Raw genomic sequence first — 25,463 nt, 5'->3', positions numbered from 1 at the left:
CATCAAAAAATCTGTAAAGAAATGTAAATATGCGATAAGACATAAATGTGTTTATGCTAAATGTGTCATTTTCCAGGAATAAGTTCAGAACACAATGGGCAGGTCTGCAGCACATGGGGTAATTACCATTTCAAAACCTACGATGGCGACGTCTTCCAGCTCCCGTCCACCTGCAACCACATCCTGACCTCACAGTGCAGGGGCAGCTACGAGGCCTTCAACATTCAGCTGAGGCGCCAGGTGGAGAATGGTGAGCCCACCATCAGCAAAATCACCATGAAGCTGGATGGCACTGTGGTAGAGCTGGCAAAGGGCTCCATAGTTGTCAATGGTGAAACGTAAGTGACAGTCTCATAGCTGTGTGAATACAAATCATTATTCAAATACTATATAATGAGTATAGAAAAAGATTAAATGTTTGTAGATGTATTATTTCCATATAACCTGTAGACTTAAGAATTTCCTAGTAATCAATCATAAAACAAATATCAAAAAGTCTAAAATGTGAAATAAAATGTTTTGTTTGTTTGATTTAAAGTGTAAAAGCACCTCACCTCGGCTCTGGAGTTTTTATTGAGACCATCAGCTCGTACATCATGGTCAAAGCTACAGTGGGGCTGACGGCGATGTGGAATGAAGATGATGCGCTCATGGTAATTTTTTTTATTTATTTTTTTAGAAACAGGTCACTGTCACAGTTCTTTGATCTAGTAATTGTACATTGGACATTTCTCTTGAGGAGAATTAGAAATCTAATTTTCTCTTTACAGATTGAATTGAATGCAAAGTTTATAAATCAGACCTGTGGACTTTGTGGTGACTTCAACGGCGTCCCAACTTACAATGAATTCATCAAGGATGGTAAATTGCAATTACAAAAACTGTTTCTGATCTGTAGATTGTTGATGCCAATTAAGAACAGCATCATTATTTTTGGGAAGATCTTCCAGGAGAGGAAAGCAGACAGAGCATGACATTTCTCTTTTTCTCTTCTCTCGTTTAGGTGCACAGCTCTCTGCCACTGACTATGGAAATCTGTGGAAGATGGATGGACCCACAGAAACCTGTGAGGAACAACCTGAGAGAGTTAATGAGAACTGCGGAGACGAGGTACCAGAAACTTGAGAATCTTTCTCAACTGAGTTTTGATAAGAGTCGGGGCTTATTTTTAAGCTTAAGCTTAAGTGTATCTCCGATGTCTTACAGTAATTATTTGTTCACTACTGTATGGTGTCTTACTCTATTTCTGTCACTGTTTTGCAAAATGTTACAAAAGAAAAATGTATTTAATCCTCATTTTCTTTTTGTTTCTCCACAGAACTTCTGTCAAAACCTGTTTCTAAGCAAAGCGTTCAGCAGCTGCACTGATCTTGTGTCAGTCGAGCCGTTCACCAAGGTCTGCGTAGAGGATCTCTGCCAGTGCAACTCGTCCGCTGGATCCTCCTGCCTCTGCGACACCTTAGCGGAATACTCTCGCCAGTGTGTGCACGCAGGCGGGCAGCCCGCAAACTGGAGAACCGAACATTTCTGCCGTGAGTAGCTGAATTATGCCGTAATAATATCAGATATCATTAAAAGCAGTAGTATCCTATTTATTGTGTTTATATATGTTTTGACCGTCAGTATTTAGTTTAATTTTTTAGTGTGCTGTTTACATTTAGATAGATAGATAGATAGATAGATAGATAGATAGATAGATAGATAGATAGATAGATAGATAGATAGATAGATAGATAGATAGATAGATAGATACTTTATTGATCCCCGAGGGGAAAATCTAGAAATTCTTTATGCATGTGTACTAACAATATTTACCATATATATGTATAATAATAATAATAATAATAATAATAATAATAATAATAAAAACAATAATAATGATAATAATAATAATGGTATCTTCTTAATCTGTTACAGCAATGAAATGCCCTGAAAGCAAGGTGTATATGGAGTGCGGAAGTCCATGTATGGATACGTGCTCTAACCCTGAGCGAGGACAGGTGTGTGGAGAACACTGCATTGATGGATGCTTCTGTCCCTCAGGTAATGTTTGTTTTTGAGGCCTCACCTAAATATTATAAGTATCTCTAATGTATATAGACATAACAGTGACCACACCTTTGATTAATAGATGACTAAACTTTGCTTTATAGCCATAGTTTTTTCTTGTTGTCATGATGAATTGACTAATATAGGAGGAAATGCAAATAAAAATCATATTTCCTGCCAAGTTAAATAATGGTTTTGGTAATGAAGGTTAATGAAATGGGGAAATGAAATAAAATACTAGTGAAGTATTTATTTGTCACACCTATAAAAAAATACCGTGTTTTTATACAGTCGCTTCATAAAAATCTTTATCTTTATTTATCTTTATATTTTTAAAGACACTGTCTTTGATGATGTTACCAACACGGGATGTATACCCCTGAGTAACTGCTCCTGCATCCACGGAGGGAAGGCCTATGCCTCTGGGGAAGGTTATTCAAGCAGCTGCAGAGAATGGTAGGTGTTTAAAACCACTTTGCTTAACTCTGTTTAAAAAAATTAGAGAATATTTGAATGCCCATTTTCCAGTTTGTACACCCTCAGAGGCCTAAAATCGGATAAAAAAAACTGAATTGCTCACTGCTCACAACTATCTGTCACTGTTTAATCATTACATTAATGGCTAACTTTTGGTGTATGTGTGGTTTAGTACCTGCTCTGGTGGTCAGTGGAACTGCGTGGATAAACAGTGCCCCGGGACGTGCTCAGTGGAAGGTGGAGCCCACATCATCACGTTTGACGGAAAGCCCTACACCTTTCATGGAGACTGCAGCTATGTCCTGTCAAAGGTACATTTTACTATATCATGATGCTACAGCACGTGACAAAACAAAACACATTTAATTTGTTTCACAAAAGAACGATCATTGGTTCAAATCATTGTGAAATAGTTTTGTTCTGGTTTGTTCTTATGCATATATAGGAATGCACAGGCACAGATTTCACAATTCTGGGAGATCTGGTGAAGTGTGGAATCACTGACAGTGAAACATGTTTGAAGGCAGTCACCCTGGCATTATCAAACGGCACTAATGTAAGTCTCAGCTGTGAATTGAATATAAATCTACTGTTTAAGAAAAGCTTTAGACTTACACAAACTGAATGTATTATTATATGTGCACCCTATAGGTAATCACAGTGGACTCAAGTGGAAAAGTCGATGTCAACAGAATGTTCACACAGCTTCCACTGTTTAGAGGTAAACCCATTAAACTAGTCACAATTAATGACCAAAAATATATAAAATAAAATAAAATAAAAATTTAATGGAAATTGAATGGTGAGACTGACACTACGTTTGTGCGCTCAGCCGATATAAGCATCTTCAAGCCGTCCTCGTTCTACATCGTCATCCAGACAACGATCGGCCTTCGTCTGGAGATCCAGTTAACGCCAATCATGCAGGTTTACATCACAGCTGACCCAAAATTTCAAGGACAGATGTGTGGTGTGTACATTTTCCCAACACTTAGATACAGTTTCCACTACAGTAAAGCCTATTTGGCTACACATTCATACTATAACCTACATTAAGTTTTTTTTTTTTTTTTATAGGACTTTGCGGTAATTTCAACAACATTCAGGCAGATGACTTCACCACCATGGGTGGACTTACAGAAGGAACAGCTGTTGACTTTGCCAACACCTGGAAAACCAGAGCAAGCTGCCTGGATGTTCAGAGGACCTTTGAGAACCCCTGCAGTCTAAGCACTGAAAATGGTACACTGAATTTACACTTTATATTCTTTAATATTCTTATGTCATACAAACAACTGATCACTTCAGTAAAATTGATTAAAGTTGTTTTGTGGAAAGCATGACGTGAGTAAGCACCATTTGTTCTTTTTTTTCACAGAGAAATATGCACAGTATTGGTGTTCCCTGCTGTCTGATGCTTCTGGGGTCTTCTCCAGTTGCCATTCTGAAATTAACCCTGCCACCTACAAAGCAGTAAGCTAAATTGCACACTTCTTATTTGATTTCATATTTGTTGTCATTATAATAGCATGTTATAATAAATCGACCAGTATATTAAAATTGCATCAAATTACCTTCTGCTAAAAAAGGACCACAATGAAGGTTTTATTACTGCAGTTTAATACTAAGAATAGATTTTTCCAATTTTAATTATGATTTATTAATGTTCCCTATAGAACTGTATTTATGACACCTGTAATTGTGAGAAAACCGAAGACTGCATGTGTGCCGCCTTGTCATCGTATGTTCACGCGTGTGCTGCTAAGGGGATATACATTAAAGGCTGGAGGGACGTGGCCTGCAGTAAGTTATTCTGTCAGATATATAAAACATGAAAACGTAAAATTGTCACGTTAGTATATAAAATGTTAGCTTTGCACGTCTGATTGACAGGCGTGATATTGATTTAAGGACAGGTCATAAAGTTAATAAATGCTCTGACTAAGTCAAATATAGTACCAGGTTATGTATATAAGAGAGGCTTGAATGTTCCAAAGCAAATATGTTCCTAACAGAACAGGATCTCAAGAGTAAACACTTTGGGTAAATAACTGAAACCATTGCAATTCAATTGTGCTTATTATTGTAGCCAATGGATATGAATGTACTTAAAATAACTGGGTAATATTTGTTAAATTGATTTATTTGAGATTAGGCAAATATTCCTTGGAGATGCATAATATTTTTTACTCTGATTAATGGCATACTGATTTGATTATAATATAAACAAAGTATATGAAGTATATAGTATAAAATATCCTTTTGGGGATCATCACACTGTCTCACTGCTGTTGTACGCCCACCGACAGAAAGCTACACTCTATCCTGCCCCAACACCATGGTCTATTCCTACAACATGACCAGCTGTGGGCGTTCCTGCCGGTCCCTCAGCCAGACAGACTTCAGCTGCAGCTCTCAGTTCGTGGCCGTTGATGGTTGTGGCTGTGCTGAAGGGACGTACCTGAACGAGAAAGAAGAATGCGTGGACCCAAGCGGCTGCCCGTGCTACGACTCAAACACTGTGATCCAGCCTGGCGAGACCGTTAGCAGAGAAGGCACCACATGGTAGGGGCTGATCTTCAGCAAAACAGACGAATAGCTGTTTAGTGTCCTTAAGCAAAATGACCAGAGAATAATTTTATGATTTTGTTCTCTCCTCATATTCCAGCACATGCAAGCAAGGCCAGCTGAACTGCATTGGTTCAGGGAAGGTGCAAGGTATGTTAGTAAAGATGTTTTTTTATATGTACTTTTAAAAGAAATTATTCTACAAGCAAGACTTTAAAAAGCTTATCCTTTAAATGTATACACCTACACATTTATACAACTGTTGAACTGTAACTCACTATTAAGGGCTAACCATAGCCTTATAGATTAGTACATTTTAAATTACTATGTCAGTTTGTCACTGATTTTGTGGAATCATTTAAAATGAAGAGAGCTGCTAAGATGACAAAAATTTAAAAAAATTGACAACGCTAATTTTATAAAGTTACAATTGTTATATGTTTAATAATACTCTCAATATTGGACAAAAATATTGTATTGCTTGTCCTTATTAGGTCCTAGTCTATTTTAAAGATGCCATTGTAGATGAATGCAGTGAAAGGCACACTGACTTAAGTGTCATTATTTTTATATAGAATGCACTTCCCCAATGACGTACCTCAACTGCTCTGCTGCTGTTCCTGGAAGCACCGGCTCAGAATGTGCCAAAAGCTGCAAAACGCTGGACATGGCCTGCGTGAGTTATCATATAAAATATACCCGAGGCTGTGTGGATATAAAGCACCGTGTTGGCTATTAAACATTATTATTTACTGTTCAGCTCTAAGAACATGAATTTTACCCTGAACCTCTACAGGTCAGCACAGGCTGTGTGTCCGGCTGTGTGTGTCCCTCTGGCCTGGTGTCCGATGACAACGGCGGCTGCATTACCGAAGACCTCTGCCCATGTGTCCATAACGGAGCGTCCTACAAACCTGGAGAAACTGTTAAAGAAGACTGCAACACCTGGTTTGTTTCACTTCTGTTTCTTAACTATTTCTACAAGTTTTTACCATGTGTCATCTGATGACCCAATCTGTGCGTTACTGCAGCACCTGTAAGGACAGAAGATGGCAGTGCACCACAAACCAGTGCAGTGCAACCTGCAGCATATATGGAGATGGTCATTACATCACTTTTGATGACAAAAGATACGTTTTTAATGGGAACTGTGAATACACACTTGCTCAGGTAATGGTTTTATGCCAGCATCCATCATTATTTTTGGTGAATCTTGAACTATTAGAAATGATTGGATTGTGCTCTCTTTTTGTTTTGCTTTGTCATTTATTTGATAAGTTACAGTAAAAGCCCGTCAAACTGGGATAATTTTTTTTTTTCTTGAATGTAAAGTATGTATGCATGTACTGTATGTATACACAACAACAACTTCAAGCTCTTTTGTTATTAACAGGACTTCTGCAGCAGCAGTAACACCAATGGCACATTTAGAGTCATTACTGAAAACATTCCCTGTGGAACCACCGGCACAACCTGCTCCAAGGCTATCAAACTCTTCATCGGGGTGAGCTTACACTGCACCTGCGTCCTCACAAATGCATCGACAAGATTTCGTTAGTGCCATAAAAATAATTAAAACCTGCGCACTTATTGAAAAATGTCATTCTTTTCTAGAGCAACGAGCTTGTGCTGTCTGACGGAAGCTACCAGGTCGTCCAGAGAGACGCAGGTCAGGAAATCCCTTACCAGATCCGCACTATGGGCAACTACTTGGTGATTGAGACCAACAACGGCGTGGTCCTTATATGGGACAGGAAAACAAGCATGTACATCAAGCTCACTCCTGACTTCAATGTGAGTGTTTTCTGGTATAATATGTACCAGTGTAATAGCCTCTACTGTAATAGTAAATACCGTATTTATCGCACTATAAGACGCACTTAAAATGTTCCCAACAATTGCCAGTGCGCCTTATAATCCAGTGCACCTTATGTATGAATTATACAGGAGTTCCATTTTAGTTCTCCAGCACCGAGACTGGAGCAGTATTAGCATTAGCCACTAACCACGCTAAGTACTAGCTGTTTTGCCGTTTAGAGGTGAGCATTATCGGCCTGTATCCTGCTAATAACTCTGGCTAGCACTGCTGAAGCAGCATTAGTATGTGTGTATGAAAATAGACCAGAAAATAAATGTTCATTGAAAGTGCACCTTATAATCCGCTGCAGTTTATTGTGTAAAAAATATGGTCTAGATCTGTTCTAGGTCTGTAATATTTCGCTTCTTGCTTACAGGGTCGTGTGTGTGGTTTGTGTGGAAACTTTGATGGCAATGCAAACAATGACTTCACCACTAGGAGCCAAGAACTTGTTGTCAATGCCCTCGACTTTGGTAACAGCTGGAAGTTCTCCCCTACCTGCCCAGAGGCAATGGTTGTCCAAGAGCCCTGTGCTCATAATCCTTACAGGGAGGCATGGGCACAGAGACAGTGCAGCATAATCAACAGTGATGTCTTCTCAGCCTGCCATTCAAAGGTACCATCAAACACTAATTTGCCAAATGTTACTTGTAACTGTTTTAATTATAGTTTATATTACAGATATCAAATTGTAAAAAAAAAAACAGTACAACAAAAAATATTGAGCCATTGAGCCATTTTCATATAAGCACACCAACATTTAAGACTGGATATTAGACAGAATGTCATAGAATTCTGAAGTATGGACACATCTATTAATTAAATGTTTTTAAATTGAGAATATGTATTTTTTTAAGGTGGATCCAGCTTCTTTCTATTCTGCCTGTGTGAGGGACGCATGTGCTTGTGACACTGGTGGAGACTGCGAGTGTTTCTGCACTGCTGTAGCCGCTTACGCAGAAGCCTGTAATGCAGTTGGAGTGTGTGTTGCATGGAGAACACCAAAAGTCTGCCGTAAGTCACTAGTACTTATTTTTATTTAAGTCAAAGCCAGCAAACAAATGAGTGATAAAACACTTGATATTAAAATCTTGTTTTTTTTTCAGCACTCTTCTGTGATTACTACAACCCTCCTGGTGAGTGCGAGTGGCACTATAAACCCTGTGGTGCCCCCTGTATGAAGACCTGCAGGAACCCTGCAGGAACCTGCTCTCTCCAGTTACCAGCAATGGAAGGTAGGCCTTTGTTTCTAGGATAAACAGTGCTATTCCAGTTTCACTTACAATATTTGTATCAAGGCTAAAAGGAAAACATTGGAAACACAGAAAACGTTAAAAACAGCTTTTACATTATGGGTTTGTGCCTTACGATTGTATTGTCTAGCATACAGGATTCCCTTCATATACTGATCCAGTATATACATCATATCCACCATTTTCATTGGGAGTGTGGTTTAACACATGTTCTAACCCATTCACAGCCCATGCCCACCATGCTTTCTCAACCCAAGCTTCTTCTCACTCACTTTGTCTTTGTAGGTTGCTATCCTGAATGTCCAGCTGGGCTCCCTTTCTTTGATGAGGACACAATGAAGTGTGTGGCACTGGAAGAGTGTGGATGCTATGTTGGTATGGAACATTATGCAAATGGGCAGACGGTCCCTGCTACAAACAACTGCGAGACATGGTATGTCTGATAAAATCTTTTATATACATAGCCCTAGAAAAATGGTGTTAAACTTGTAAGACTGTCTTACTGAGTTTCATGTATTATTTATTGTATTTCCCACACCTCTTCTCACACATCTCACCTATCATAATCTCAATAATAAACATATTTGACTGTTGAGTCTGACTATGGTACTTTACACCTTAATTCTTTTGCATTGTTTTCCTACAGTAAATGCACAGCATATGGAGTCACCTGCACCTTTGATGTTCAATGTAAGCAATTTTAAACATTGTCGCTGACTTTCTAAAGGTTTCTAAGATGTGAATCTCTGTTTAAACTGGTTATCATGTTTTAGTCTGGTTGTGAAAGTCTGCATTTTGTACTTGCAGCTTGCAAATGCACACATAATAATACCATGTACAACTATGGAGACATCATTTACCAAACAACTGATGGACTTGGAGGCTGCATTAAAGCTATATGTTCTGAAAATGGATACATTAATAAGACATTAACACCATGTGAGACCACTGTTGCTCCCACAATTCCAACAACAACCACAACCCAGGAACCAACGACAACACTAATACCAACCACTGTATTTGTCTTCACCACACCAGGTAAGTTTGTTAAATGACAAAAAGTTTATTACTTCTATTGCACAAAGATTTCTCTAAGAATGGAACTGATGAAAAACCGCCAAAATATTTTTTACCATATAAAATAAGCAGTAACCCAATGCTTAATGAAACGAATTATTTTTGACGGATGCATAAAAAATGCTTTAAATCTTATAAGCCTATAAAAGAATAAAACCATGTGCACATATTATCTGCTCTCTGAACATCTACACATTTTGCCACAGAAACGACACAAACTTCAGAAAAATCAACACTGACAAGCACAGTGATTTCAACAGAGACATCAAAGGAAACAACCCCAACGGTACCTCCTAACGAAGTGACCACAGTTTCAACAAGTACAGCTGAAACCTCCTCCACTACTGCTGTTGAGGAGACATCAACATCTGTTTCTCCTTCAACAGAAACATCTCCAAGCACAGAGACAACAACACCTGTGGTCTCCTCATCCAAACCATTTACTACAACAGAGACAACAGCAGGACCTTCTACAACTGAAATGATTACGGCTGAGGAAACAACATCTACTCAAGTTCCAGCCACATCCACTGTTCCACCGAAGTTAGAAACTTCTTCTCAGACAAGTCTCCCAACAACTACCGCCACAAGTGCTGCTTCAACAGAATCCACCACATCTCCAGAAACATCACCATCAGAGAGCACAACTGCACCATCAACACCAACCCAGACACCAGTAGTGACCACCACTCAGCCCTCTACTGTTACCAAATCCACTCAAGTACCACCAACAACAGTTATACTCACTACCACAATTTCAGAAACATCCACAGAAGCTGAGTCCACAACAGTACCTCCTAAAGAAGTGACCACAGTTTCAAGTACAGCTGAAACCTATTCCACTACTGCTGTTGAGGAGACAACCACATCTGTTCAGCCATCAACAGAAACATCTACAGGAGTTGCTACATCAAAGACAACACAGGAAGTAGTTATAACCGCTTCTACTGTTGCACCAATATTCTCAACTAAAAAGCAAGAGGTTGAAACAACTCCTGTATCTGAAACTTCTACTTCCCAGACAATACCAGTGACCGAAACATCTAAAACAAGTGAAACTCCTCAAACTACACCATACACTGGAACATCTACTGTTGTTTTAACTGCATCTACTACAATCGAGACATCTATTGCCCCTATTACCCAAACTCTCCCATACTTTACTATGACATTCCCAGAGACAACCACGCCTTTAACAGAAACATCCACAGAAGCTGAGTCCACAACAGTACCGCCTAAAGAAGTGACCACAGTTTCAACAAGTACAGCTGAAACCTCCTCCACTACTGCTGTTGAGGAGACATCAACATCTGTTTCTCCATCAACAGAAACATCTCCAAGCACAGAGACAACAACACCTGTGGTCTCCACATACAAACCATTTACCACAACAGAGACAACAGCAGGACCTTCTACAACTGAAATGATTACAGCTGAGGAAACAACAACATCTACTGAAGTTCCAGCCACATCCACTGTACCACCAAAATTTGAAACTTCTTCTCAGACAAGTCTCCCAACAACTACTGCCACAAGTGCTGCTTCAACAGAATCCACCACATCTCCAGAAACATCACCATCAGAGAGCACAACTGCACCATCAACACCAACCGAGACACCAGTAGTGACCACCACTCAGCCCTCTACTGTTACCAAATCCACCGAAGTACCACCAACTACAGTTAAACTGACTACCACAATTTCAGAAACATCCACAGAAGCTGAGTCCACAACAGTACCTCCTAAAGAAGTGACCACAGTTTCAACAAGTACAGCTGAAACCTATTCCACTACTGCTGTTGAGGAGACATCAACATCTGTTTCTCCATCAACAGAAACATCTCCAAGCACAGAGACAACAACACCTGTGGTCTCCTCATCCAAACCATTTACTACAACAGAGACAACAGCAGGACCTTCTACAACTGAAATGATTACGGCTGAGGAAACAACAACATCTACTCAAGTTCCAGCCACATCCACTGTTCCACCAAAGTTTGAAACTTCTTCTCAGACAAGTCTCCCAACAACTACAGCCACAAGTGCTGCTTCAACAGAATCCACCACATCTCCAGAAACATCACCATCAGAGAGCACAACTGCACCATCAACACCAACCCAGACACCAGTAGTGACCACCACTCAGCCCTCTACTGTTACCACATCCACTGAAGTACCACCAACAACAGTTTTACTCACTACCACAATTTCAGAAACATCCACAGAAGCTGAGTCCACAACAGTACCTCCTAAAGAAGTGACCACAGTTTCAACAAGTACAGCTGAAACCTCCTCCACTACTGCTGTTGAGGAGACATCAACATCTGTTTCTCCATCAACAGAAACATCTCCAAGCACAGAGACAACAACACCTGTGGTCTCCTCATCCAAACCATTTACTACAACAGAGACAACAGCAGGACCTTCTACAACTGAAATGATTACAGCTGAGGAAACAACAACATCTACTCAAGTTCCAGCCACATCCACTGTACCACCAAAATTTGAAACTTCTTCTCAGACAAGTCTCCCAACAACTACTGCCACAAGTGTTGCTTCAACAGAATCCACCACCTCTCCAGAAACATCACCATCAGAGAGCACAACTGCACCATCAACACCAACCCAGACACCAGTAGTGACCACCACTCAGCCCTCTACTGTTACCAAATCCATTGAAGTACCACCAACAACAGTTATACTCACTACCACAATTTCAGAAACATCCACAGAAGCTGAGTCCACAACAGTACCGCCTAAAGAAGTGACCACAGTTTCAACAAGTACAGCTGAAACCTCCTCCACAACTGCTGTTGAGGAGACATCCACATCTGTTTCTCCATCAACAGAAACCTCTCCAAGCACAGAGACAACACCTGTGGTCTCCACATATAAACCATTTACTACAACAGAGACAACAGCAGGACCTTCTACAACTGAAATGATTACAGCTGAGGAAACAACAACATCTACTGAAGTTCCAGCCACATCCACTGTTCCACCAAAGTTTGAAACTTCTTCTCAGACAAGTCTCCCAACAACTACTGCCACAAGTGCTGCTTCAACAGAATCCACCACATCTCCAGAAACATCACCATCAGAGAGCACAACTGCACCATCAACACCAACCCAGACACCAGTAGTGACCACCACTCAGCCCTCTACTGTTACCAAATCCACTGAAGTACCACCAACAACAGTCAAACTGACTACCACAATTTCAGAAACATCCACAGAAGCTGAGTCCACAACAGTACCTCCTAAAGAAGTGACCACAGTTTCAACAAGTACAGCTGAAACGTCTTCCACTACTGCTGTTGAGGAGACATCAACATCTGTTTCTCCATCAACAGAAACATCTCCAAGCACAGAGACAACAACACCTGTGGTCTCCACATACAAACCATTTACCACAACAGAGACAACAGCAGGACCTTCTACAACTGAAATGATTACAGCTGAGGAAACAACAACATCTACTCAAGTTCCAGCCACATCCACTGTTCCACCAAAGTTTGAAACTTCTTCTCAGACAAGTCTCCCAACAACTACTGCCACAAGTGCTGCTTCAACAGAATCCACCACATCTCCAGAAACATCACCATCAGAGAGCACAACTGCACCATCAACACCAACCGAGACACCAGTAGTGACCACCACTCAGCCCTCTACTGTTACCAAATCCACTCAAGTACCACCAACAACAGTTATACTCACTACCACAATTTCAGAAACATCCACAGAAGCTGAGTCCACAACAGTACCTCCTAAAGAAGTGACCACAGTTTCAACAAGTACAGCTGAAACCTCCTCCACTACTGCTGTTGAGGAGACATCCACATCTGTTTCTCCATCAACAGAAACATCTCCAAGCACAGAGATAACAACACCTGTGGTCTCCTCATCCAAACCATTTACTACAACAGAGACAACAGCAGGACCTTCTACAACTGAAATGATTACAGCTGAGGAAACAACAACATCTACTCAAGTTCCAGCCACATCCACTGTACCACCAAAATTTGAAACTTCTTCTCAGACAAGTCTCCCAACAACTACTGCCACAAGTGCTGCTTCAACAGAATCCACCACATCTCCAGAAACATCACCATCAGAGAGCACAACTGCACCATCAACTCCAACCCAGACACCAGTAGTGACCACCACTCAGCCCTCTACTGTTACCAAATCCACTCAAGTACCACCAACAACAGTTATACTCACTACCACAATTTCAGAAACATCCACAGAAGCTGAGTCCACAACAGTACCTCCTAAAGAAGTGACCACAGTTTCAACAAGTACAGCTGAAACCTCCTCCACTACTGTAGTTGAGGAGACAACCACATCTGTTCAGCCATCAACAGAAACATCTACAGGAGTTGCTACATCAAAGACAACACAGGAAGTAGTTATAACTGCTTCTACTGTTGCACCAATATTCTCAACCAAAAAGCAAGAGGTTGAAACAACTTCTTTATCTGAAACTTCTACTTCCCAAACAATGCCAGTGACCGAAACATCTAAAACAAGTGAAACTCCTCAAACTACACCATACACTGGAACATCTACTGTTGTTTTTACTGCATCTACTACAATCGAGACATCTATTGCCCCTATTACCCAAACTCTCCCATACTTTACTATGACATTCCCAGAAACAACCAAGCCTTTCACAGAAACATCCACAGAAGCTGAGTCCACAACAATACCTCCCAAAGAAGTTACCACCGTTTCAACAAGTACAGTTGAAACCTCCTCCACTACTGTAGTTGAGGAGACATCAACATCTGTTTCTCCATCAACAGAAACATCTCCAAGCACAGAGACAACAACACCTGTGGTCTCCACATCCAAACCATTTACCACAACAGAGACAACAGCAGGACCTTCTACAACTGAAATGATTACCGCTGAAGAGACAACAACATCTACTCAAGTTCCAGCCACATCCACTGTTCCACCAAAGTTTGAAACTTCGTCTCAGACAAGTCTCCCAACAACTACCGCCACAAGTGCTGCTTCAACAGAATCCACCACATCTCCAGAAACGGCCCCATTAGAGAGCACAACTGCACCATCAACACCAACCCAGACACCAGTAGTGACCACCACTCAGCCCTCTACTGTTACCAAATCCACTCAAGTACCACCAACAACAGTTATACTCACTACCACAATTTCAGAAACATCCACAGAAATTGAGTCCACAACAGTACCTCCTAAAGAAGTGACCACAGTTTCAACAAGTACAGCTGAAACCTCCTCCACTACTGCTGTTGAGGAGACATCCACATCTGTTTCTCCATCAACAGAAACATCTCCAAGCACAGAGACAACAACACCTGTGGTCTCCTCATCCAAACCATTTACTACAACAGAGACAACAGCAGGACCTTCTACAACTGAAATGATTACAGCTGAGGAAACAACAACATCTACTCAAGTTCCAGCCACATCCACTGTTCCACCAAAGTTTGAAACTTCTTCTCAGACAAGTCTCCCAACAACTACTGCCACAAGTGCTGCTTCAACAGAATCCACCACATCTCCAGAAACATCACCATCAGAAAGCACAACTGCACCATCAACACCAACCCAGCCACCAGTAGTGACCACCACTCAGCCCTCTACTGTTACCAAATCCACTCAAGTACCACCAACAACAGTTATACTCACTACCACAATTTCAGAAACATCCACAGAAGCTGAGTCCACAACAGTACCTCCTAAAGAAGTGACCACAGTTTCAACAAGTACAGCTGAAACCTCCTCCACTACTGCTGTTGAGGAGACATCCACATCTGTTTCTCCATCAACAGAAACATCTCCAAGCACAGAGACAACAACACCTGTGGTCTCCTCATCCAAACCATTTACTACAACAGAGACAACAGCAGGACCTTCTACAACTGAAATGATTACGGCTGAGGAAACAACATCTACTCAAGTTCCAGCCACATCTACTGTTCCACCGAAGTTTGAAACTTCTTCTCAGACAAGTCTCCCAACAACTACTGCCACAAGTGCTGCTTCAACAGAATCCACTATCTCTCCAGAAACATCACCATCAGAGAGCACAACTGCACCATCAACTCCAACCCAGACACCAGTAGTGACCACCACTCAGCCCTCCACTGTTACCAAATCCACTGAAGTACCACCAACAACAGTTATACTCACTACCACAATTTCAGAAACATCCACAGAAGCTGAGTCCACAACAGTACCTCCTAAAGAAGTGACCACAGTTTCAACAAGTACAGCTGAAACCTCCTCCACTACTGCTGTTGAGGAGACATCCACATCTGTTTCTCCATCAACAGAAACATCTCCAAGCACAGAGACAACAACACCTGTGGTCTCCTCATCCAAACCATTTACTACAACAGAGACAACAGCAGGACCTTCTACAACTGAAATGATTACAGCGGAGGAAACAACAACATCTACTCAAGTTCCAGCCACATCCACTGTACCACCAAAATTTGAAACTTCTTCTCAGACAAGTCTCCCAACAACTACTGCCACAAGTGCTGCTTCAACAGAATCCACCACATCTCCAGAAACATCACCATCAGAGAGCACAACTGCACCATCAACACCAACCCAGACACCAGTAGTGACCACCACTCAGCCCTCTACTGTTACCAAATCCACTGAAGTACCACCAACAACAGTTATACTCACTACCACGATTTCAGAAACATCCACAGAAGCTGAGTCCACAACAGTACCTCCTAAAGAAGTGACCACAGTTTCAACAAGTACAGCTGAAACCTCCTCCACTACTGCTGTTGAGGAGACATCCACATCTGTTTCTCCATCAACAGAAACATCTCCAAGCACAGAGACAACAACACCTGTGGTCTCCACATACAAACCATTTACTACAACAGAAACAACAGCAGGACCTTCTACAACTGAAATGATTACAGCTGAGGAAACAACAACATCTACTCAAGTTCCAGCCACATCCACTGTTCCACCAAAGTTTGAAACTTCTTCTCAGACAAGTCTCCCAACAACTACTGCCACAAGTGCTGCTTCAACAGAATCCACCACATCTCCAGAAACATCACCATCAGAAAGCACAACTGCACCATCAACACCAACCCAGCCACCAGTAGTGACCACCACTCAGCCCTCTACTGTTACCAAATCCACTCAAGTACCACCAACAACAGTTATACTCACTACCACAATTTCAGAAACATCCACAGAAGCTGAGTCCACAACAGTACCTCCTAAAGAAGTGACCACAGTTTCGACAAGTACAGCTGAAACCTCCTCCACTACTGCTGTTGAGGAGACATCCACATCTGTTTCTCCATCAATAGAAACATCTCCAAGCACAGAGACAACAACACCTGTGGTCTCCTCATCCAAACCATTTACTACAACAGAGACAACAGCAGGACCTTCTACAACTGAAATGATTACGGCTGAGGAAACAACATCTACTCAAGTTCCAGCCACATCTACTGTTCCACCGAAGTTTGAAACTTCTTCTCAGACAAGTCTCCCAACAACTACTGCCACAAGTGCTGCTTCAACAGAATCCACTATCTCTCCAGAAACATCACCATCAGAGAGCACAACTGCACCATCAACTCCAACCCAGACACCAGTAGTGACCACCACTCAGCCCTCCACTGTTACCAAATCCACTGAAGTACCACCAACAACAGTTATACTCACTACCACAATTTCAGAAACATCCACAGAAGCTGAGTCCACAACAGTACCTCCTAAAGAAGTGACCACAGTTTCAACAAGTACAGCTGAAACCTCCTCCACTACTGCTGTTGAGGAGACATCCACATCTGTTTCTCCATCAACAGAAACATCTCCAAGCACAGAGACAACAACACCTGTGGTCTCCTCATCCAAACCATTTACTACAACAGAGACAACAGCAGGACCTTCTACAACTGAAATGATTACAGCGGAGGAAACAACAACATCTACTCAAGTTCCAGCCACATCCACTGTACCACCAAAATTTGAAACTTCTTCTCAGACAAGTCTCCCAACAACTACTGCCACAAGTGCTGCTTCAACAGAATCCACCACATCTCCAGAAACATCACCATCAGAAAGCACAACTGCACCATCAACACCAACCGAGACACCAGTAGTGACCACCACTCAGCCCTCTACTGTTACCAAATCCACTCAAGTACCACCAACAACAGTTATACTCACTACCACGATTTCAGAAACATCCACAGAAGCTGAGTCCACAACAGTACCTCCTAAAGAAGTGACCACAGTTTCAACAAGTACAGCTGAAACCTCCTCCACTACTGCTGTTGAGGAGACATCCACATCTGTTTCTCCATCAACAGAAACATCTCCAAGCACAGAGACAACAACACCTGTGGTCTCCACATACAAACCATTTACTACAACAGAGACAACAGCAGGACCTTCTACAACTGAAATGATTACAGCTGAGGAAACAACAACATCTACTCAAGTTCCAGCCACATCCACTGTTCCACCAAAGTTTGAAACTTCTTCTCAGACAAGTCTCCCAACAACTACTGCCACAAGTGCTGCTTCAACAGAATCCACCACATCTCCAGAAACATCACCATCAGAAAGCACAACTGCACCATCAACACCAACCCAGCCACCAGTAGTGACCACCACTCAGCCATCTACTGTTACCAAATCCACTCAAGTACCACCAACAACAGTTATACTCACTACCACAATTTCAGAAACATCCACAGAAGCTGAGTCCACAACAGTACCTCCTAAAGAAGTGACCACAGTTTCAACAAGTACAGCTGAAACCTCCTCCACTACTGCTGTTGAGGAGACATCCACATCTGTTTCTCCATCAACAGAAACATCTCCAAGCACAGAGACAACAACACCTGTGGTCTCCTCATCCAAACCATTTACTACAACAGAGACAACAGCAGGACCTTCTACAACTGAAATGATTACGGCTGAGGAAACAACATCTACTCAAGTTCCAGCCACATCCACTGTTCCACCGAAGTTTGAAACTTCTTCTCAGACAAGTCTCCCAACAACTACTGCCACAAGTGCTGCTTCAACAGAATCCACTATCTCTCCAGAAACATCACCATCAGAGAGCACAACTGCACCATCAACTCCAACCCAGACACCAGTAGTGACCACCACTCAGCCCTCCACTGTTACCAAATCCACTGAAGTACCACCAACAACAGTTATACTCACTACCACAATTTCAGAAACATCCACAGAAGCTGAGTCCACAACAGTACCTCCTAAAGAAGTGACCACAGTTTCAACAAGTACAGCTGAAACCTCCTCCACTACTGCTGTTGAGGAGACATCCACATCTGTTTCTCCATCAACAGAAACATCTCCAAGCACAGAGACAACAACACCTGTGGTCTCCTCATCCAAACCATTTACTACAACAGAGACAACAGCAGGACCTTCTACAACTGAAATGATTACAGCTGAGGAAACAACAACATCTACTCAAGTTCCAGCCACATCCACTGTACCACCAAAATTTGAAACTTCTTCTCAGACAAGTCTCCCAACAACTACTGCCACAAGTGCTGCTTCAACAGAATCCACCACATCTCCAGAAACATCACCATCAGAAAGCACAACTGCACCATCAACACCAACCGAGACAGCAGTAGTGACCACCACTCAGCCCTCTACTGTTACCAAATCCACTGAAGTACCACCAACAACAGTTATACTCACTACCACAATTTCAGAAACATCCACAGAAGCTGAGTCCACAACAGTACCTCCTAAAGAAGTGACCACAGTTTCAACAAGCACAGCTGAAACCTCCTCCACTACTGTAGTTGAGGAGACAACCACATCTGTTCAGCCATCAACAGAAACATCTACAGGAGTTGCTACATCAAAGACAACACAGGAAGTAGTTATAACCGCTTCTACTGTTGCACCAATATTCTCAACCAAAAAGCAAGAGGTTGAAACAACTTCTTTATCTGAAACTTCTACTTCCCAAACAATGCCAGTGACCGAAACAATTAAAACAAGTGAAACTCCTCAAACTACACCATACACTGGAACATCTACTGTTGTTTTTACTGCATCTACTACAATCGAGACATCTATTGCCCCTATTACCCAAACTCTCCCATACTTTACTATGACATTCCCAGAGACAACCAAGCCTTTCACAGAAACATCCACAGAAGCTGAGTCCACAACAATACCTCCCAAAGAAGTTACCACCGTTTCAACAAGTACAGTTGAAACCTCCTCCACTACTGTAGTTGAGGAGACATCAACATCTGTTTCTCCATCAACAGAAACCTCTCCAAGCACAGAGACAACAACACCTGTAGTCTCCACATCTAAACCATTTACTTCAACAGAGACAACAGCAGGACCTTCTACAACTGAAATGATTACGGCTGAGGAAACAACAACATCTACTGAAGTTCCAGCCACATCCACTGTTCCACCAAAGTTTGAAACTTCTTCTCAGACAAGTCTCCCAACAACTACTGCCACAAGTGCTGCTTCAACAGAATCCACCACATCTCCAGAAACATCACCATCAGAGAGCACAACTGCACCATCAACACCAACCCAGACACCAGTAGTGACCACCACTCAGCCCTCTACTGTTACCAAATCCACTCAAGTACCACCAACAACAGTTATACTCACTACCACAATTTCAGAAACATCCACAGAAGCTGAGTCCACAACAGTACCTCCTAAAGAAGTGACCACTGTTTCACCAAGTACAGCTGAAACCTCCTCCACTACTGCTGTTGAGGAGTCATCAACATCTGTTTCTCCATCAACAGAAACATCTCCAAGCACAGAGACAACAACACCTGTGGTCTCCTCATCCAAACCATTTACTACAACAGAGACAACAGCAGGACCTTCTACAACTGAAATGATTACCGCTGAAGAGACAACAACATCTACTCAAGTTCCAGCCACATCCACTGTTCCACCAAAGTTTGAAACTTCTTCTAAGACAAGTCTCCCAACAACTACTGCCACAAGTGCTGCTTCAACAGAATCCACCACATCTCCAGAGACATCACCATCAGAGAGCACAACTGCACCATCAACACCAACCCAGACACCAGTAGTGACCACCACTCAGCCCTCTACTGTTACCACATCCACTGAAGTACCACCAACAACAGTTATACTCACTACCACAATTTCAGAAACATCCACAGAAGCTGAGTCCACAACAGTACCTCCTAAAGAAGTGACCACAGTTTCAACAAGTGCTTTTTCAACAGAGACCTCCGTTTCCCCCATTACCCAAACAGTCCCATCATTCACAGTTACACTGCCTTTGACATCACTGCCTTCGACTTCAACTATTTTATCCTCCACCCTCAGTGTGTGTTGTTTTGCAAATGGCACAAATTTCCAACCAGGTAAGATTTGCACAATTTATTATATCTATTTAAACTGGTCTCTTGACTGTTTTGCAGAGCTGTATATTTAGCAGATATAGGTACATGTATACATTTTCATCCATAGGTGAAATTGTTTACAATGTGACGGATGGCTTCGGTTGGTGTTTTACTGCGTACTGCAATGCAACATGTACTATTGAGAAGAAGGGATATTCGTGTGCAACAACACCATCTCCTGAAGAAACCACTACAGAGTCTACAGAGTCTAGTAGCACTGCATCTCAGAGTACGTCAGCCACAGTGCAGCCAACAACATCTGCTCCTTCAAGTACTGCTAGCACAGCACCACCCACAACAACAACTGCTAGTCCAGACTGTAGTAACCTTGATCCACCAAGAAAGGTATTTCCATAGTGTTGATTAGTACATGTTAACACAGCATTTAAATAAAATATAACTTCAGAGTATATGTTGATAATTAAAAGAAATGAAAGATTTTGAGAGTTGATTTTGAATTCACAGAATGGTGAAACCTGGAAAGTGGATAATTGCACCACGGCTACATGTATTGATGGAGAGGTCATTACCAACACACCCCAATGTAAACACGTTGACGCGCCAACCTGTGAAAGTGGCAGGAGCCCAGTAAAGATCTACGATGATTCTGGCTGCTGTTTCACATACTCATGTGAATGTAAGTTGAGCGTTTTCCTAAAGCCCGTGTGTATTGATTTGCAGTGTGTATTTGACATTGATCATGTGTGTTTTATTTGTGCCTCTGCAGGTTCTTGTGCAGGATGGGGTGGCTCTCATTATCTAACATTTGATGGAAATGCTTACACATTCTCTGACAGCTGCTCCTATATTCTGGTTCAAGAAATTATCAATCCAAATCTGAAAATTGTACTTGACAAGCACTGCAGTGTCGGGAGCTCATTCTGTCCACAGAGCGTGATCATCACATACAAATCCCAGCAGGTCCTCCTAACACAGGACTCAGCTGATGGTGGTGTAACCAATGTGGTAATTATACCTCTTCACTTCACTTTATAATATTGCTCTCATAATAATATCTGTCTAACCTGTTCATCTGTCTTTCCAAAATGTTGTAGGTTAAGGTAGACAACAAGCAAGTGTACCCTGCTTTCAAAAATATTAATTTCGTCATCACAAGCACAGGCATGGAGATCACTGTTGTAATTCCAGAAATTGAGGTTCAAGTGACCTACTCAGGCCTTACATTTAACATTGATTTGCCTGACACACTGTTCCACAACAATACAGAGGGTCTTTGCGGTGAGTAAAAGTTCTCAATTCAATAAGGCAGGGCTGAATATTCTTTTAAAAAGGCTAATACCAAATGTAATTGATAACGAAATTTAAAGGGACGTTGTTATCAAACAATCTCATGTCTACATGAAATAGTCTTGATATATCATATCGTAAATATCATGTCGTTTGTATTATTATATACAGTTTCTCCCAAAAGTGAGCTAAATAAAAATGAAACTTGTCCAGCACGAGTAGCAGTGTCCTGGTGAGGAGAACCAAGACAATTGCCCTTGCCTACATTCAAGCATGGTGGTGGTAGCATCATGGTCTAGGGCTGTATGAGGGCTCCAGACCATGATCCCCTCCATTTAGATTCTGGACAGCATGGTAGTTTTCAAACACAATAGCGACCCCAAACACATCTCCAGCTGCCTTCCTGAGGAAGCTGATGATGAAGGTGATGAACTGGTAAATGATGTCTCCGGACCTCTGGAGTTCTGGTTAATTCTATGCCCAAGAGGGTTAAGGCAGGACTGGATAATAATGGTGGCCAAACAAAATATGAACACTTAGAACTTTCAATCTGTCAAGTTTTCTGGATGTTTTTTATTTTTTATTTAAAGGTTTTAGATGCTTGTCGCTGCAACATCACTTGTGTCACGGTTTTCATTTTTAGTGTTTTTTAACATTTTCATATTGTTAGTATTTGTCTAGCTATGAACATTATATAACTTTCTAATAATGTTGTGATGCAAACCGTTATCATGCCACATGTTTCAGGAACATTATTTCTATAACATTACAAGCTAACCTTCATAGAACCTGTAAAATCAGTTAGTAATTCAGCTCAAATTTAGCATAATGTTGTCATTTTATAATCAGTTTCCACTAAATATCCAACACTGCGCCACAAATAACACTCAAGTTTTAAGAAACCTTATGAATCCTTGAATCACCCAAGATTCTATCACCCTTCTATCCTTTCACCAGGTACCTGCGATAACAACAAAGATAATGATTGCCAGTCGCCCTCTGGTCAGCTTGGCTCTTGCTCCGAAACAGCTCCTGACTGGCAGGTTCCTGGCGACACCTGCGAAACACCAACCACTCCCACTCCAACCACAACTACTGTCAGCACAGTCACTACATGCAAGCCATCCATCTGTGACCTCATCTACAGCCCGTGAGTAGATTGAGGGAAAACTGTTTAATGGAGTCATGGATACAGCACTGGGAGAGCAGCTCAGTGTAAAAGAGTGTGGTTGTTGACAGTGGTAAAATAGCAATAGTGGTTTTACTGTGTCTTTGTGCTGAGATTCTGCTAAAATGTGTTTATTCTATACCTGTGTTCCTTTTCCTTTGTGTGTCAGAGTGTTTGAGGACTGCCGCAAAGCCATTCCCCCAGAGCCTTATGTTGAGAGCTGCAAAGTTGATGTGTGCACTACAACAGAGTCTGGCTGCACCAGCCTGCAGGCCTATGCATTCGCCTGCGGGAAACAGGGCTTCTGTGTGGACTGGAGGAACTACACCAATGGAGAATGCGGTGAGTGACCCACAGACAGACAGACAGACAGATACATAGATAGAAACAAGTTGCTGTAGATACATAGCACAGCAAGTTATTTTACATTTAACACCAACTGTACAATCATTTGACAAAAATATGTATCTATTTGTACCTATATTTAAGTGACAATAATGCTGCATCATTTAATGAGAATGTTGCTACATGTACTAGTTAGAAGTTATTGCTGCATTTTTATGATTATGACCAGAGAACACTAATAGCTGATGCTGATTGATCTGTGATCTGTTGGACTTTTACAGTGGTGACATGTCCAGCCACTAAAGTTTACAAAGCCTGTGGCCCAGCTGTGGAACCTACCTGCAATTCTCAGTATGGCATTTTGCTTGTGTATTTTATAATGTTGTCTAAATTATTTCATGGTGTCTTATATTTTTCTAAAATTTCAGTTTATTATAACAAATAATATGATATATATATTTTTTTTCCAGTGTACTTATTTTAATATTTATGTGTTGTTTTTTTAGGTATAACTCCAAATATCAAGTCATGATTGAGTCCAACAGCACAAGCATGAGTGAGGGATGCTTCTGTGAGCCAGGCACCATCATGTTCAGCGCTTACTCTGGTGTCTGCGTCACCTCCTGCGGTAAAGCATTACCTGTAACTCTGCTGTAGCTCGGCTTAAACTCGAAGGTTTATGTTTAGAGGTATTCATCACTCACCAACTAATTTAACGAATATTTGACATGTTTTGTTTTTGTCCTCCAGCTTGCACAGGCCCTGATGGCAGTCCCAAAATGGTGTGTACTCGTTTAGTTTGTGTTTGCATGTGTTATTTTTTGTTGGGATCGTATGTAATGTTAAACACATCATTGTTTGTTGAAGGCTTTCGACATGCTGAGAAATAAGTTACAATTAAAATATTGCATGTTTTAGTCACTCAGTGTTTATTGGTCTGCGCCCTTAATGTTCCTACAGCCGAACGAGACCTGGCAGAACGGCTGCCAGATGTGTGAGTGTGACGCAGACACTCTGAGCATCCAGTGTAAGGATGTTGCCTGTCCCACCGTACCAACACCTGTATGTGACAAGCCTGGAGAAGTGCTCATCAAAAAAACAGATGGATGCTGCACGAGCTATGAATGCCGTAAGTAATCTGGAGATTTTAAAAATCACTCCTGGCATATACTGGAACATAAAGTTATTATTAGGTGGAGTAATCAGAATATTCAAATTTTATAACAGAATACTTGTTCTTAATCTGTGGGTTCCTGTTAAACAGTGATTTAATGACTAATGAAAAAACAGGAGATGTTCAAAAAATGCTATATTCTTTCTTTATCATTGACTGTTTTATTCATTTATTCAGACTTAGAGCAGAATAACAGTAAACTACTATTATTGGTTACCATTATTAATAATTGTTCAATTGCATTGTCTCTTTTAATCTGCTTACAGAGTGCGACATAAGCCAGTGCATCCATCCCACCATGGTTTGTCCTCTGGGTTTCACAATGTCTGTAGATACTCCTGCAGGAGCCTGCTGCCCCGAGTACACCTGCAGTGAGTATAGCATTGTGCATTAAGTTAAATTAAAGGCTTGTATACAGTACACACTATAGTAATTAACACACATAATCCTTTTTACAGAGCCTATGAAGGTCTGCGTTGACAACACAACAGTGTATCAGGTAATGATGATAATAAAACAGCTTATTGTTGTGCCAACATACAAAATCACTAAACATGTTTGTATCAATACCATGAAATGAGCAGAGCAAAAGTATATGAAAGTTATATATAAGCAGAATCGTATGAAACAGGGAAGGTTTAGAGTAGAGATACATATAAACATAAACTTTTTGCAGTTCTGTAGTTATTGTAATAAAACAAATAATATACTACAGTTAATTCCGACCCTGCAATGTGATTGGCTGAGAGGTTGACTGAGTGCCATTATCAGATTATAACCAAATCTCTCCATG

General features: G+C 41.3%; 1 protein-coding gene across 10 annotated transcripts in view; it reads left to right on the top strand.

The window, feature by feature from the left end:
* The window catches only part of LOC103030943 (mucin-5AC), a 29,856-nt gene that overhangs the window by 590 nt on the left and 3,803 nt on the right, over positions 1-25,463 (top strand). The window contains exons 3-43 of one of the 10 annotated variants that reach the window (XM_049465311.1): positions 77-338; positions 539-653; positions 771-861; positions 1,004-1,110; positions 1,319-1,532; positions 1,918-2,043; positions 2,388-2,505; positions 2,699-2,837; positions 2,972-3,082; positions 3,178-3,247; positions 3,359-3,496; positions 3,604-3,768; positions 3,905-3,999; positions 4,203-4,329; positions 4,836-5,091; positions 5,195-5,244; positions 5,670-5,770; positions 5,891-6,042; positions 6,126-6,264; positions 6,488-6,598; positions 6,709-6,888; positions 7,329-7,568; positions 7,810-7,966; positions 8,059-8,187; positions 8,491-8,638; positions 8,852-8,895; positions 9,013-9,243; positions 9,489-10,691; positions 19,674-20,696; positions 20,803-21,080; positions 21,201-21,372; positions 21,463-21,701; positions 21,791-21,974; positions 22,941-23,133; positions 23,321-23,493; positions 23,778-23,847; positions 24,003-24,124; positions 24,247-24,278; positions 24,457-24,625; positions 24,937-25,041; positions 25,129-25,169. In XM_049465311.1, the coding sequence (XP_049321268.1) occupies positions 77-338; positions 539-653; positions 771-861; positions 1,004-1,110; positions 1,319-1,532; positions 1,918-2,043; positions 2,388-2,505; positions 2,699-2,837; positions 2,972-3,082; positions 3,178-3,247; positions 3,359-3,496; positions 3,604-3,768; positions 3,905-3,999; positions 4,203-4,329; positions 4,836-5,091; positions 5,195-5,244; positions 5,670-5,770; positions 5,891-6,042; positions 6,126-6,264; positions 6,488-6,598; positions 6,709-6,888; positions 7,329-7,568; positions 7,810-7,966; positions 8,059-8,187; positions 8,491-8,638; positions 8,852-8,895; positions 9,013-9,243; positions 9,489-10,691; positions 19,674-20,696; positions 20,803-21,080; positions 21,201-21,372; positions 21,463-21,701; positions 21,791-21,974; positions 22,941-23,133; positions 23,321-23,493; positions 23,778-23,847; positions 24,003-24,124; positions 24,247-24,278; positions 24,457-24,625; positions 24,937-25,041; positions 25,129-25,169 (7,820 nt within the window). Of the gene's footprint in view, positions 1-76; positions 339-538; positions 654-770; positions 862-1,003; positions 1,111-1,318; positions 1,533-1,917; positions 2,044-2,387; positions 2,506-2,698; positions 2,838-2,971; positions 3,083-3,177; positions 3,248-3,358; positions 3,497-3,603; positions 3,769-3,904; positions 4,000-4,202; positions 4,330-4,835; positions 5,092-5,194; positions 5,245-5,669; positions 5,771-5,890; positions 6,043-6,125; positions 6,265-6,487; positions 6,599-6,708; positions 6,889-7,328; positions 7,569-7,809; positions 7,967-8,058; positions 8,188-8,490; positions 8,639-8,851; positions 8,896-9,012; positions 9,244-9,488; positions 20,697-20,802; positions 21,081-21,200; positions 21,373-21,462; positions 21,702-21,790; positions 21,975-22,940; positions 23,134-23,320; positions 23,494-23,777; positions 23,848-24,002; positions 24,125-24,246; positions 24,279-24,456; positions 24,626-24,936; positions 25,042-25,128; positions 25,170-25,463 lie in introns of all 10 variants that reach the window. The other 9 variants (XM_049465310.1, XM_049465304.1, XM_049465307.1 and 6 more) reach the window with 9 other exon arrangements.

The sequence above is a fragment of the Astyanax mexicanus genome, chromosome 16 (assembly GCF_023375975.1).
Source record: "Astyanax mexicanus isolate ESR-SI-001 chromosome 16, AstMex3_surface, whole genome shotgun sequence".
NCBI classification, from domain to species: Eukaryota; Metazoa; Chordata; class Actinopteri; order Characiformes; family Acestrorhamphidae; genus Astyanax; species Astyanax mexicanus.
This window is presented reverse-complemented; position numbering and strand designations above follow the sequence as displayed.